The sequence below is a fragment of the Bipolaris maydis genome (genome assembly GCF_028858645.1).
Source record: "Bipolaris maydis strain C4 unplaced genomic scaffold PSV08scaffold_8, whole genome shotgun sequence".
Lineage (NCBI taxonomy): Eukaryota > Fungi > Ascomycota > Dothideomycetes > Pleosporales > Pleosporaceae > Bipolaris > Bipolaris maydis.
The window spans coordinates 923810-938441 of NW_027093864.1; the positions used below are offsets into that span (position 1 = coordinate 923810).

General features: G+C 51.5%; 3 protein-coding genes across 3 annotated transcripts; 1 reads left to right on the plus strand and 2 right to left on the minus strand.

Moving 5' to 3' along the window:
- Positions 1-3038: 3038 nt before the first annotated feature.
- PSV08DRAFT_45266 (coiled-coil domain-containing protein-domain-containing protein) lies at positions 3039-4030 on the minus strand. Its single transcript, XM_014223190.2, has 2 exons — positions 3141-4030; positions 3039-3082 (listed from the first exon to the last, which is right to left on the minus strand). The coding sequence occupies exon 1, from the start codon at positions 3987-3989 to the stop codon at positions 3234-3236; it is 756 nt and encodes a 251-aa protein (XP_014078665.2). The 5' UTR covers positions 3990-4030; the 3' UTR covers positions 3039-3082; positions 3141-3233.
- Positions 4031-4427: 397 nt separating this feature from the next.
- On the plus strand, positions 4428-6370 carry PSV08DRAFT_391619 (S-adenosyl-L-methionine-dependent methyltransferase). The gene has a single exon (XM_014223191.2). The coding sequence runs from the start codon at positions 4515-4517 to the stop codon at positions 6258-6260; it is 1746 nt and encodes a 581-aa protein (XP_014078666.1). The 5' UTR covers positions 4428-4514; the 3' UTR covers positions 6261-6370.
- A 5126-nt stretch (positions 6371-11496) lies between these two features.
- PSV08DRAFT_224570 (kinase-like domain-containing protein) lies at positions 11497-13820 on the minus strand (the record flags this gene model as incomplete). Its single annotated transcript, XM_014223192.2, has 1 exon — positions 11497-13820. The coding sequence occupies one exon, from the start codon at positions 13818-13820 to the stop codon at positions 11697-11699; it is 2124 nt and encodes a 707-aa protein (XP_014078667.2). The 3' UTR covers positions 11497-11696.
- Between the last annotated feature and the right edge of the window lie 812 nt (positions 13821-14632).

Sequence of the window (14632 nt, forward strand, 5' to 3'; positions counted from 1 at the left end):
AAACTCGCTGGTCTGAAAAAAAACTTTTACTTTATCTTAATTCTGCAAATGATTATTGTTACGCCCAAAAAGTCATTCCGCTAGATGCACGTGGGGGAGGGGTTGGGGAGGTTCCCAATCCTCACTTTTCTGCATCGTGCAAAGATTTTCGATGTAATCTGAAAATCCCCCCCCCCCCCCACCCCCACCCCAAAAAATGGCATCAGCGAAAAAAAAACACTAATCAATACATGCCCTAAATCATGTTACAAAACCCAAATTACGCAAGAAAACTAATCACATACGTGTGTCCCATGTCAGTTTGCCAAGCCCCGCCGCCTCCCGCCCCGCACCCACCAAAACTCCTTCCCCGCGCGCAACACGACCAGACTACCACTTCAGCTGGCGTCACAATAAGCTCACGCCCCAAGCCTCTGCGCCGACCAACATTGGCATTTTCTTAAGCGTGCACAAGCAACAAAAGATGATAACGGGCGTGGCTGTCCTTAGGGGTGGGGGAAATCCTGCGTCCATTTGCCGTGTTTGCCGGGTCGGACAAGACGGGTAGGACGGCAGGTTGTGGGGTGGAAAGCGAGAAAGGGTGGAGCGGTTGGGATTGGCTGGTGCATGTATAGAGTATACAGTGTACTTTACACAAGGGTAAGATGATGACAGTAACTGTGTGATAGTAAGTAGGGAGAGGAAGGGGGGGGGGGGGCGCTTTTTTTGTTATACTTTTTTTAGGGGTTGAAATGCGAAAGGAGGTTGCTTCACCGGTATGATTGTGGTTTCCGCGAGGCGGACTTTGGGGTTTGGGCTGGTTTGCCTGGTTTGCCTGGTTTGCCTTGCGAGGCGGGCGTATAAGGCTGACTTTTTTTCCAACTTGCGTGTTGTATTTGCCTTGGGTATGCGTGCGTCAGAGCTGAATTTTTTTTAGGGCGGCGCGAGATACTTGGGGTGGAATGTAGTCATGTGGGCTTTTGTAGAGTTTGGATGCGTGATGTGATGGTGGTAGAGGACTATGGTGGTCGTCGTTGTGGCTGTGGTGGTGATTGTGATGGTACTACGGGGTAGGGCCTAGAGTGCGGCTTGTCGGCGTGCTCCGAGTCGATGAAGAACTAGGCCTTACCTACAGTGTTGTCTTTTACTCGGAAGAGGATGCGATGGGCTTTCCTACCGCTTTCTGGCGTTTCCCTTTTCGGACCATATAGTTGTGACAAGGGCAATCTACCTTCCCGTCTAGCATACTCCGTCCCTTGTACTGTCAGAGTACAGCAGATAGATTCATAAGCTTTCACAATTTCTTTACATCTACTGTTTGGCCTTTTGCCTAGACTCGACATGTCAGATACAACCTCTGTTGCAAGGCGGCGTGGCCACGGACAGAATTTCACCAGAACAGGACCGACCTCCGTTAATAGCATCTTACCGCACCACTTCCATTCAGTATGGCGAGGTTACATGGCTTTTGATTCATCTTGGCTCGCTCAGCATCTTCGTCTTGCTTCACGATGTTCGCTGGTGTTGGACTGATACTCGGACACGATAGCATCGGCATCGTCAATCGTCCTTCTATGAGTCATGCAGTATAGTAGCCCTGATTTCTCGTAATGAAGCGATGTTTATTATTCCCACCCACAGGACTAGAGGGGACGACTGGGGTTACACATAAGAAAAAGAAGCTTACACAAGGGAAACGGGCACGTTCGGACGTGCCCTTTGCTGCCCTTTTTGTGGGGCAAAACAAGATGGCATTTTAGGCTTTGGGTAAGGCAATTCGGGCTTATTCAAATGGTCTTTGCTTCACAATTTTTCCTTTTGCCATTGTGGTACAAGAGACGGGGTATATAACTTTGGTGGTGGGATGGTTGGTTGGCTTTGATATCTTTGCAGTTGCTTGTATCATCGTTTACATCCTCGAAATTGAAACTCCGATTCTACTATCATAATTTTGGAAACCGCTCATATTTTCATTTGGAAGGGTGTACTTGTCTCTTTACTCTGGGGGACGGCGGTACAATTTACGAATATCGAATTCCCAAGCACCTCGGCCGCAACACTTCGTACAACAAGATACCAAAGCAAATTTACTCCTCACACAATTTGACAACTCGACTTGAATCAATCTTGAATCATGGTATCTTCATCCAAGAGTCGTTTGGATCACTACTACAGCAGTAGCACACGTGCACTCCTACCTCCTCAGTGTATCACCACCATCACCACCTCTTCCGCGGCTCCAGTTACTCGCAAGTCCTCTCGAAATGGTCCAATGGCTATCGTCCCTTACTCTGGTACGGCAAGCGATATGTGGGTGTGCAATGAGTGCGGGTCTGAGAACAACAATTGGGTTGAGCGATGTCCGATTTGTGGCGAGGGATGGAGACCCTAAAAACAAAGAGAGGGAGAGGGGCCTCTCTACCTCTTTACCATTATCACTACGACAGAGATTGGTTGGACAGAGTTGCGCAGTTCTGGTTTGGGAATTCCGAGGTGATGAAACGTACCATTGGAGGTCACAATTTGACTTTTACTTTCTACTGTTCACTGCGATTTCAATTGGTTCTTTTGTCTTTGGAAGCTGCTTCCTTTTCTGGCAATGTCATTCGTTATCTTCTTCTATTTTATCATTATATCTTAGATTAGACTAGACTAGACTGGGCGTTTGTTACACATCTTCTTTTCAGCTATCAACACAAATCTTGTTTTTCGGCCTGACCCTGCTATTCGCCATTGATTCTGAGAGGTTTTTATCATGAACGATGCAATAAGATGTCTCCATATAATCTGAGGCCTCGGTGCTTGCTGTAGTTGTGGGTTGCTAACGCAACAACGCCGATAGAACATGTTCTTCCACCTTGGATTGATTGTGATCAGACCGTGGAATTGGTCATAATTATCAAGGAAGATAAAGAGTGCCATAAGGCGGGCTGTCCAGATGGGTGTGGCCAATCTCCATGGCGTTGTGTTTTCTTTTGCTGTTCCTTGACAGTTCTTACTGACTTATGCTGGCAACGACATTCGACGTAAACCCGTAGACGATTTACAATGCTGAATTGGGCATATTTCCGACTGAAGTTTGAGTAACCACGTCCAGCGTTACCTGTAATTCGGGTGTCATTAGCGTTGCACTTGTAATCGATCTGAATGTCACAACGTACACACTGGCGTGACACCAAATCCAAGAGTTTCGCCATGGATCCTTCTTACACGTCACAAATTTAGACGTGCAGTGTAACCTGATCTGGCCAACTTCAATAGTCCTGTATGCCCGTTTCGCCAGTCAAGACTTTCTCCTTCCCTTCTCCGTCAGAGTCAAAATCACTTTCCATACTCTCAAAATATGCGTCCTGTAAGTCTCTTTCCTGCTCGGGGTCATCGTATTTGGGATTGCCATCCACGAGTTTTGCATAGTCAAAGTCGTCGTCCCCGCCTCTTAGGAAGCGCTGTGTCATCTCGTCTATCCACCACGCCTTGCCCTCCTCCTTGCTCATCGGTATATCGTCCTTGTCCTCTTCTATTATCTCGCCCTGTGGCCCCCGAGTATATGTAAAAAGCGAATTGGGGTCTGGTTGCGACAGCGCATCCTTCTTCGCCTCGGCACGCCACAGGTCTGTCGCCATCTGACCAGAGAAACCCTTCTTCCGGCCTTCGGCTTCGCGTTCAGATGCGGTTTGGAAGCGACGGATCAGGCGATCGTAGAGTAGAGGGTCGGCGAGCTCGAGAGAAGAGTCGGTAAAGTACTCAGGATGTACTTCGAGATAGCGTTTGCGCCTGTTCTTGGCCTGGAGTCGCTGCGCCCGCTCGTCCTGTTGCTGTCGCATCTGGTCGCGGAGAAGAGAGTAGTCTATGGTATCCTCCATGGCGACATCTTCATTCGGGTTGGTGGGTGTGATGTCGTCGGCGTGGGGATTGTTGTGCGAGTCTGCGGGGTGCTTCGCAGCTTCGGGCGCATTCGCAGGTCGTAGAGTAAGAGGCGCCATTGTGGGCGGTGCAGTCAGATATGGCATACTACAGTGTCAAAACCCGGCGAATGTCTTTCTTCTGTAATCCAGCATGATGCATGGAGAGTGAAGTGGGCGCGGGCGCAAACCGTCCCGCCATGCTTGGTAATGACGCCACAAACGCGCGCCACAGGAAACAGGGTCCGCAGGGTCCGTCTAGTCGAAACGCGCCCAGTCGAAACAAGACCGCCTTAATGATCGACCGTTTCATCAGGCCCGAAGCCAGGAACAGCTGGCCTCCTTGGTTATTAACTTCAACGTCTTCCTAGCCCTTATTCTTCCTCATTCCCTTCTTTGACCCTTGTGCGTCGTCATAGTTGCCCTTATTTTCTTGTTGTTCTCTGACTAGATTCGCTGTGCGGATATACGGTCCGTCTATAGTGGGAAAAGAGCTTGGAACTCCTGCCTCATTTACGCGATATCTGGTCTTTTTCGACTGTACATATCTTTTCATTTCGTGGTCATAACTCATCACCTTTCTTTCCTTGAGATCGTGTCCTACGCAAAGAAGACGTTTTCACACCTATCGCCATGTCTTCGAAACAAAAGACACAGAAAAAGCCAAAGCCTGCAAACAAGGCAGCGCCACAAACACAGAGGGCCCCAGCATCAACAATCCTTCTAAACGCAGGCCGAGCAGCAGCACTTCTCCTCATCGCCGGATTTGCTTCTCCGGTCTCTCAGCTGAATCTGTCGCCCGTCTATGGATCCATTCCTGCATCGCTGCATCACCAGCGGACCATGACCATTGTTGCTGTGGCAGCTTTGTTGGTCCGACGAGGACTCAAGAGCTATGTATCCGCAAATGTGTCCCAATACATCGCTGTGGTTGCGTACTGGACTCCTGTCATACAGTTTCTCCTCTTCCCATACAGTGAAAAGATGGGAATTGAGTATGGGCCCATGGCCATTGAGTTGTTGACATACTTTCCGTTGCTTTTCTTGTCAATCTTCGCTGCTGCCGATCTACTCGAATGCATCGATGTCAGCGGCTTGAACCCCTCTCCATTGAAGGAGATTGTTATTCCTACTGCTTCGTACTTTGCGGTTTCCACCACAGCCAAGATAAGCAGCGCTCTCATCCCAAGCTTCATTGGCACATCGGTCTACTTCACTCGCATTGGCTTCCAGATGTTGCTCGCATCCGCATCTGCCTTCTTCAGTCCCTCACGCGTCATTCTACTTGCGTTCCCTGCTATCTTGCATACGCTTTGGACCAACCCACACCATCCGTCCATTCACGGACTTCAATTGGCCAACTCGACTCTCCAAGCAACGCAAAACTATACCCTGCTTGCTCGACAGGAATCAGTCACAGGCTACGTCTCAGTGGTTGAAAGCCAATCTGAAAGCGCCTTCCGTCTCCTTCGATGCGACCACTCCCTTCTAGGTGGCGAATGGCTCGTTACCCCAGAAGCATATGCCAAAGGCCAGCGACAGCGCGAGTCCATCTTCGCCGTCTTCGTTTTGCTCGAAGCTGTCCGACTTATCGAACCCCCCGTCGCATCTATCCCAGCTGTAGATGACAGCAAGAAATCCGCCCTGGTCATTGGCCTCGGAATCGGTACTGCGCCCAACGCCCTAATTGCTCACGGTCTCAACACCACTATCGTTGAACTCGACCCCGTAGTCCACTACTACGCCACTAAGTACTTCAACCTCAGCCCCAACCACAACGCCGTCATTGCCGACGCCACCTCCTACGTAGCCGAGAAGTCCGTCTCTGCTCCCGGAAGCTACGACTACATCATTCACGACGTCTTCACCGGCGGCGCGGAACCCGTGTACCTCTTCACCACCGAGTTTATGCAAGGACTATACAACCTCCTCAAGGACGACGGCTTCGCAGCCATCAACTACGCCGGTGACCTCACTCTCGGAAGCACGCGCCTGGTCCTCAACACTATCCACGCCATCTTCCCCGCCTGCCGCATCTTCCGTGATTCTCCCTCATCCGAGGAGCACAAGGATGGCGACGCTGATTTCATCAACATGGTCATCTTTTGCGTCAAGAACGACCATGGTCTCGGAAAAGGAGGAATTCGTTTCCGCAACGCGAAGCCTGCTGATTACCTGGGTAGCATTGCGCGTCGCAACTTTTTGCAACCGCAGGAGAATCTCGAGGTTAAATACGAGTATGTGCCCAAGGAGGATGGGGGTAAGGTTATGGGAAATGCGGATGTAGGTGAGTTGGAGAAGTTTCACAGGGATGGCGCGGTTAGTCATTGGAAGATTATGAGGACTGTGCTTCCTTCTGGTGTTTGGGAGATGTGGTAGGCGAAGTTTGGGTTGCATGGTTTCTTTGCGAGAGGAAAATGGAGATGTTAGAGTGGGAGAGATGAGAAAGTTAGGAGAAATTACAGAGATTCTGCCGTATACAGTTGCATAGAAGATGTTGTTGTTTACTAGAAATATCGTATCTTTTTTAGTCACATACCGTGCAGCTTCGATAGAGTAAACGTTTGTCTTCTTTGTTTCTTGTCAAATTCCCTCCATATCTAATCCGAAAATCGCTCCAGCAACGCTGACTAATAACTGATTCACTCAAGAGAAGACACACGTTTCTGGGCATCGATAAAGATGACTTGATGTAGCGATTTCTCGTTGAAACGGCTGAACCTGAGATGCAAAGCACGACGCTTGAGTTTTTCAACGTGCTGGATGTCCCTATCACCTTTTTCCAAACTTCAAAGCCACCCTCGAAATCCGACGTGCATACAATTGGCGATAAGCAATTCTAGCGTTGATTGAATAAGCAACTCATTACTCATAATAAAGAAGATGCCAATGATAGGGCATGCCTATTCCGAGTTCACCATAGGGCATTCATACTTCATCTTCGTCCAGCGAGGCTCAGACGATGTACTGCCATTGTCACATGATGAGTGGCACTGACTGAGTTTGTTAAAATCCAGATGAAACTTACCGTACTGTTGTTTGAATAGTTCAACAAGAGGGCAACTGCAGAACATACGTTCTGTCTTGCGCTTTTTTTTAAAAAAAAAAGTCTCTTGTTCAACAGGACAGCAGTCACTTTAGCAATTTTCATGATCAGAACCGCTAAATGGAGATGCTGATGGTGGCTTCACGAAGCTGATAACATGAAAGACATTACAGGACTTGATTATTTTAGATTTCGTATGGCATATATTTGTCCGGTCAGCGTATTTCATACAGTAGGACGTATTCTGTGAATTAAATCCGAACTTGGTAACAATATAAGGTACTCAAACAGATGGATGTAAAAGCTCTGCAGAAGCCTGAAGCATTGGAAAGTCAGAAAGCTCTTCATTCGACCATATTTGTCGAGACTGAGATACTGCATCAAAACAACAGACTGTAATCTAGAGCTCCAAATACTACACATCTGATTCATCCCACTACATCGTCATCTCCTGTCCATCTCTCTCCACATCGCAAATACAGCGCCACTATTACGCGTTTCTCTCTACCCTCACCCGCCAAGCCCACATCATCAATTTTATTCCCCTACTACATAAGTATATCACAGTAGCATAACCATCAGCATCGCTATAAAGTATTATACAGTGCATAAGGCCTGGTGGTGGTAGAGTGTGCAGTCTCACAATGAGAAAATGAATGGGAAAGTAAACGAAGTGTACGTTCAGTTACCCTGAGACCATTTGAGATTGTATCTCATGGTACGACCGAGGTACTAATTCAAGTACATTATGAGCTTTTAGATAAAGTAGTACTCGGTATCCGAGGTACTCATCATATACGTATGGGAACCATGTTAATAATCTTACAGGTAAAGATACCGGCATCAAAGCCGACTGACTTGCTCTATTGACCGCATATCCTTGAGAAAGACAAAAGAATCCCCCCTGGATTAGATATTCATATGACGATCTACAACGTAAGAATATGCGGTGACACCGATACCCAGCTCAACTAGCTGCCTGCGGGGAGATTATGTGGAGATGGCAGATCAAACCAGCCGATCAATATACGGAAAGACTAGTAAGTCAAGCTGAAAGCGTTAAACATCCCTAGCCACATCAACCGGTGACATGTCTTCCCTCCAACTAACCCAAACACGACAACTCCCGAGCAATCACCACACCTCTTTATTTCCGAGGCCGAAAAACACACTTCCCCCAATCCCCATCCACACGCACACCCCCGCGGCCCTAACCGAGCCATGCTTGCCCCAACATCGGTCCTACCAACGCTGGTTGCAAACCAGGAAAATACCTCTTTGTTCTTCTCCTCCCTTAAACGCCCTGGAGTAATCTTGATCGGTGAAAGTACGTAGTCAATAACTAATCAGAACCCCACGGGAACACTATCACGCTTTGTACAACGCGGCCGTAGGGCCCCCCCCCCCCCCCCCCCCCAGCTAGCGACTCGCCTTTCTCTTTCCCGTGTGGCGCATGCACATGCAACGCACGCACCCTTCCCCCCCAATCATCAGCACAGCAACAACAACGACGGGTCCTACGGGATTACCGCTTTTAGCCACTAGAAAACGGAACGCAAAAGAAAAGAAAACAAACAACGCTAGGTTCACCTTTACATCACCTCACCTTACCCTCCTCGCGTCCACGGCGCAAGACGGAAAACAAGATAACATGAGCTGATACCATGTCCAACCTATACGTCCATTACGTATTCCGGTGAAGAAGCCCCTCCCCCCTCCCCATACACCCCCCCTTCTCCATTCACAATCTCATGTTCCATTCAAACCACACACACATTGCCCGCGTATAATCTGCCTAACCCCCCTCCCCTTGCAAGCCCTTCAAAACACATGTCTTCACCGGACGCCGCGACCTTCAAATGCCTCGGGAGGCCATATCACATGCCCAGGCTACTTTACCCTCACAACTCCCAAAGCCAATCACAATCCAAGCCTACGTAGCTCCGCAACGCACATGCCAAACACACACACACACACACAAGACTAACTAGCCGCCAAAACTGACCGGGTGTGCGTATATATAGATATATATATGTGTGTGTATAAAGTAGGCATAGCACATGTAGGCGGATTTTAAAAAGTGGGAACAAAAAAAAAGAACAAAGAAAGAGAATACAAGCCTTTTAGTTGAGACGGCTTGATCGCGATAAGCGCTGGCTGGGCGGAATCTTGATTTTCTAGTTGGGACCCGTTGCTGCTAGACCATTGGGCCCAAATTGGATTGGACTGGGTATGTGGCACATGCGATGCAGGGGGTGTGGTCAGTGAGAGATTTTTGTTGCCATGTCAATGCGTGAAAGTGGTTTTAAGCACCTAATTACTACATACTTGTGCACAGAGAGAGAGAGAAAGAGAGAGAGAGAGCGGGGAAGGGGAAGGGGAAAAGGCGGCGTGTTTGATTGGCGGTTGTGGTGGCGATGGTGGCTGGCTAGGGTTGTTAACGGTATGCCGTATGATGTTGATTGTTTCTGGTTGGAGAGAGAGAGAGATAGGGAGGGAAAGGTGAGAAATGTGTGATTGGAGATGCATTTCTGGACTGTCCGGGGGGGGGGACACGTGTAATTGTGCGGGATTTACTGGGAGGGATGCGTTGCTTTGTGCCGTTTTGCTTTGAGGGTTAGGGATGGATGGAGCGTGCACTGCGTTTGCATGTTGCATGTAAAATGTATGAGGGGAAAAAAGCAAAAAGACGGGCTGACGGTATGGGATACTGCAGTGAGAGAGGAATCGTGGCATGTGGGGAAGACGATGTGCCCCGTTTGAGGGCCGCGCCGCGGGGGGGTCCCAGGAATAAGGTTTGCAACGTTATACCGTACATTTTTCTTTTCCCATGCTTCTTTGGTTGCGTTGCTTTTTGTGGCTTTTGCCGTGTTTGCGGGTAATCATGACAGCTAAAATGTGTGTACTTACGAATTCGGTGAGGCAATTTGTGCATTGGTATCTTCGTTTAAGCTGACACTTGTGTACTATTGCTCCTTGGTACGCGAACACACGAATCATTTGCGTGGACATGACTGGTACGGCTCTTTCCGGCATCCTTCTCTCCTCGGTGTACTCTAGTTAGCGACAAGATGAGAGCACGCGACGCATCAGGAAAGAGAAAGACAGAAAAATGACAAGATTGCGCAATGGACGTCGTGCTGCGCCTCGAGGCGAGTGCGGGAGGCGGGAATCGGAAAGTCGGGCAGCGCGTGTTTTGACCGCTATTTTCCTCTTGTTTTCCGCCTGTTGCTCGACCTGCAGGCCGGACAAGTCGCGTGATGTGACCAAAACGGTGTGCATTGGGATTTGCATTGGCCGGTGGAACAGAACACATGAGTAGGAAAAAAAAGTTGGCTTGTGAGGCTTGCCAGGTTACTTTTTGCTAGGTACCCCGCTGACGTTGATAAGCGTCAGAGGCGCTAACAAGGCGATATGCAGGGTGTCTTCGGCTTTGCTGGATTAACATATCCGATTTGCTGACTGTGCTGACTGGGTGTTGATGCTGCACGAGTGTGTAGTACATTTGCATGGTGTGCGATAGGTACCGCGTCGGTTGGTCGCATATTCCGCTTGGGGAACACGAGCAGCATCTCGCTCAAGCCTGCCACTTACTCTCAAGTGACGTCGCCAGCGGATTGACCTTGAACTAATTCTCTTCCGCCCCTCCTCACGCCCCGCTTTTCGAATTGCCCAAGAAACGAAAGACGCTGCGGAAAGAAAAGAAAAAACCCGCCTCCAGGCGCGACACGCGGCCCTATGCCTTGCCAATATTCTGGCCGCAGCCTACCATTGCACCCACGTTGTCACCACCAGACATCCGCTTTGCTCGTCAGATGGGCTGCCATGCCAACCCACAAGCAGCTCCATTTTGTTAGGTGGAGATCCTCCACTTCTGCAATGAAATGCAGTCCCCCCCCCATGCTTGAGCGGGCACAAATCTGGATCTCGCCCAATGATTGGGCCAGACAACCCTGGACCCAGCGATACAGGGTGTTGACTCTAGCTACCGGAGATGGATGCGCCTAGTGAAAAATTGCCAAGCTGGTACCGCAGCCAGTTGCAGATGTTGACAAGGCTGGTGTTGGCTGGGCAGACACCTCGCTCCTTGGACTTGTACACGCTCCTGCCCTTTCAAGTCACGCCACCTGTTACTTCTGCCCGTCCAACTCTCACGACATGTGTCCCAATCCTGCTCCCATGCTTGCTGAGACGACACAAACAATCAATTGTCCTGCGCCAACGCTTGAGCTGCAACCCCTCGTGCGGCTCGGCAACATGTCGGACAAAAAGGCCAACCCCCCCGGAAATTTATGCCCCATAGGTATTGACGGAGCTAGAGTCGTCGGATGCTTGCAATGTGTCAAGGTAACGTCGTCAGAGCTGCGGCGGCGATTGAGCGGAAGATCACCAGGGGCTGCCTGTTAGACGCTTGCGCCATGCCGCCGAATCAAGCGCGCTGATCTTCAATCCTGGGTCCATCGGCACTTTTCTGTAGGGCCACCAATTGCAACTTTGGTTCACGGCACACGGGTACGATAAGCAACGTGCAACCGGTGACAATCGGAGCAGGAGCCATGGGAACCAAAGTTTGCAGGGGGAGCTTGGCATCGTGGCATTCGCTATCTGCTCGGTGCATGCTACTACTACTACTCGTACTCGAAAAGAAGAATGCTGCGCATCAAACGCGCAAAGATAACAGACTGCGAAATGGTACCCCGCCATGCTTGCGCCAATACAATGCGATAATTATGGTATAATAGTGAGCAATATACAGGGGGGGAACATGGTCATCGTTCGCCCATGTCAAAACGGTGGGTAAATGCCTTCCCAACCTTATTCTCAGGCTTGGGAGGTACATGGTGATGCAGATACTTCTTAGGCGCAGCCGTTCTCGCGCTCGACGCCTTGGAGGCATCAAAAGTAATCTTGGGCTCCTCGTACGATTCCGGACAGCAACAGCCAATGTTCTTGATGCAAGTCGTCTTGAGCACATCGCGGATCGTGATGCGCTGCGACGGAATGGGATGTAGCATCTTCAGCATCAAACGTTTGATCGACGGGGGCTCGATGAGACTGAATAGCTTGCCGCACTTGGGGTGGCCGTCAGGACCATCGAAGATTTGTCCGTCGGGATGGGCTTGCAGCCACTGGTCCCAACCCTTTTTGAATCGAGCGTAGTACTCGAACTCTGGCTTGGCAGCCTGCCATGGACAGCCACCAAATGTCATGGTCAAGTAGACAATGGCAGTTGACCATATATCCAGCGGTCGGGGGTCGTAACTGTGGTCCTTTTGTAGCACTTCGGGAGCAATATACGGTAGACTGCCGCAGATGCCAGGGGCTGAAAGACGAATGTGTCGCATATTTTTGCCGCATTCTCCGCCAGAAGCGCGCAGGCCAGGATGCTCGCCGCTGAAGACTTCGGCAACGCCAAAATCCGAGATTTTCAGATGGCCTTCCTTGCTGAGAAGCAGGTTTTCCAGCTTGATGTCTCGATGGGCTATGCCGTGGCTGTGCAGGTAGTCGACGCCGCGGAGAAGTTGCTTGAAGAAGCACAGCCGGTCATCGCGACTATAGTAGCCTTCAGGCCCGCCGGCAAAGAGCTTACGCTCTACGAGCGAGTAGATCTCGCCATATGTGCAAAACTCCATGACGTGATTCCAGCGGCCGCGGTTGGTGCATAGGCGAACGGTTTCGACAATGTTGGGGTGATGCAGACTCTTTGCGATGCTGTACTCGGACTTGATCTTGAGCACGTAGTCTTCTTCGGTCTCTTCCTTGTCCCTTTCTCGGAATTCCTTGACTGCAACCAAATCCTCTTCCCTGGTAATGCCTCCTCTTCGCGCCATGATTCGAACTTCAGACGTTGCGCCCTTGCCCAGTATCCTTCCTCTTTTCCCCGGCATCAGGCTCGAGCTCTTGAATTCCTTGTCTAGTTCACACCAATCTATGATGAAGTCATCGGGCAGGTTGATGCTGAGGCGCCGTGCCTTCATGCCTACGCCCTGGGCGGCAGGCTTGGAGAAGGTGGCCAGCATACCAGCAGTAGGCTTTTCGGTACTCTGGCCAGTTCGTGGCACTTGTTCTGTGCTGGCCGACCGCCTCCGCAGGAAACCAGTCTTTTTGGTCGTGGTAACGCTTCCACTTGCAGCCCAGGTGATGCCGGGCCTGGGCCTGGTCATGTTTCCCAGACCGGTAGAAGATATGGGCTTCTTGCCAAGGTCTGGTCTTTTGTCGGTCGAGGGCCTACTGCTGGTCGAGCCAGACAAGGGCGGAGAACTTGCACGAGAGGACCTATCGGAGCGTCTGGTTAGAGAAAAAGTACTTAGCCTCTTGCTCTGGCGGGGGATGTCGACGGCCGGGGTGGACAACTCGGCCGGGCCATCAATGCCCGTCTTGACAATGTAGGTGTCGGTGTCTGGCTTTGTTTTTGGAGACCTGCCTGGCGTGGAGAGATTCGAGGTTTCTGATTGACTGGCGCCGTCCTTTGATGCGTGGCTTCTGTGCAGTTTGCCCCGGAACAGATTTCCGACACGCTTGCCCAGGCCGCGCCTCTCGGGCGGCGACTCACGCTCAGGCGAGTGGGATGTATGGGCGTCTGGCGGGGGGAGGGCATCTTCATGCGAAGACTTTGATGGGGTGTCGCTGGGCAGCGGGCGTGGGGTGGCAAAGACATCGTCTACCGAGTCATCGTCTGGGAAAGGGTGGTGGAAAGACGGGCCATCGCTGCTATGGCTGGTTGGGGTGAGAGGCTCGGCAGGCTCGCTGGCGGTGCCTGTGCTCGCGTCCTCCTCTTCAATGGCAAAACGGTGCGTCTGGGAGCGTGAATCGCGATGGCGCAGGCGGTCGGAGAGGGTTGGCTCGTCAAAAGAAATGGATAGATGGCGCGGCTGTTCGGCGAGCACGGGCATGGCGGGTGGGGAGAGAGGGTTTGTGCAGGTCCGATTGGCGAGCAAGCGGGCGTGAATGGGTGCAAGAGAGAGGGAAGGGGGGAGGGCTGCAGGGCCTAGTGGTTGTGGTTAGGCTCGCTGGAGGGGACTGGGGCAGTGATAGCAGGAGGCCTCGAGCGAACTGCAGTCGTGCAGGTAGAGGGTGGGCAACAAGAGCGGAGTGTGGTAAAAGTGTTGGGCTCGTGGCAAAGCCATTCACACAGCGTAGAGGAAACAAGCGTGCAAAGGCGCGGGTGGGAGGTTGCCGGGCTGGGGCGCCGGGCAGGGGAGGGGGGGAGGGGACAGGACAAGACAGGACAGGACCGGACAGGAGAGGGAGAGGGAAGTTGAGGTTTGGGAATACGACGATAATTTCCGCCAGATGGCGCAGGCGGTGATGGCCCCTAGAGATGCAGAGAGAGCCGGGGCAGGCAGGGCTTGGGGCTTTGATATGTGCGCACTGCAGGACCCTCGACCCTCGCCGCGCTTGGCTGCCCTCCCCCCACAGCAGGCCAGGGCAGGCCGAGTAGGCGACTGCGTGCGAGGCCATGCTAGGCGGGTAAGTAGCACGCTGGGCTAGGCCGGCCTGGTAAACTCTCTGGCGCCATCCATCCATCCATCCACCCACCCACCCACCGACGCCCGCCCCGCCGCCTCCGCCGCCGCCGAACCCCCACCCCCCAGCTGCACGCCGCATGCACCTCTTGCGACACCCCAGCTGGCGCCCTCGCGCAGCACCCTCGCCGCGGGCCCTCTTGTCGCCGGCCGTGCTGGGTCAGCTGTGGCATCGTCGT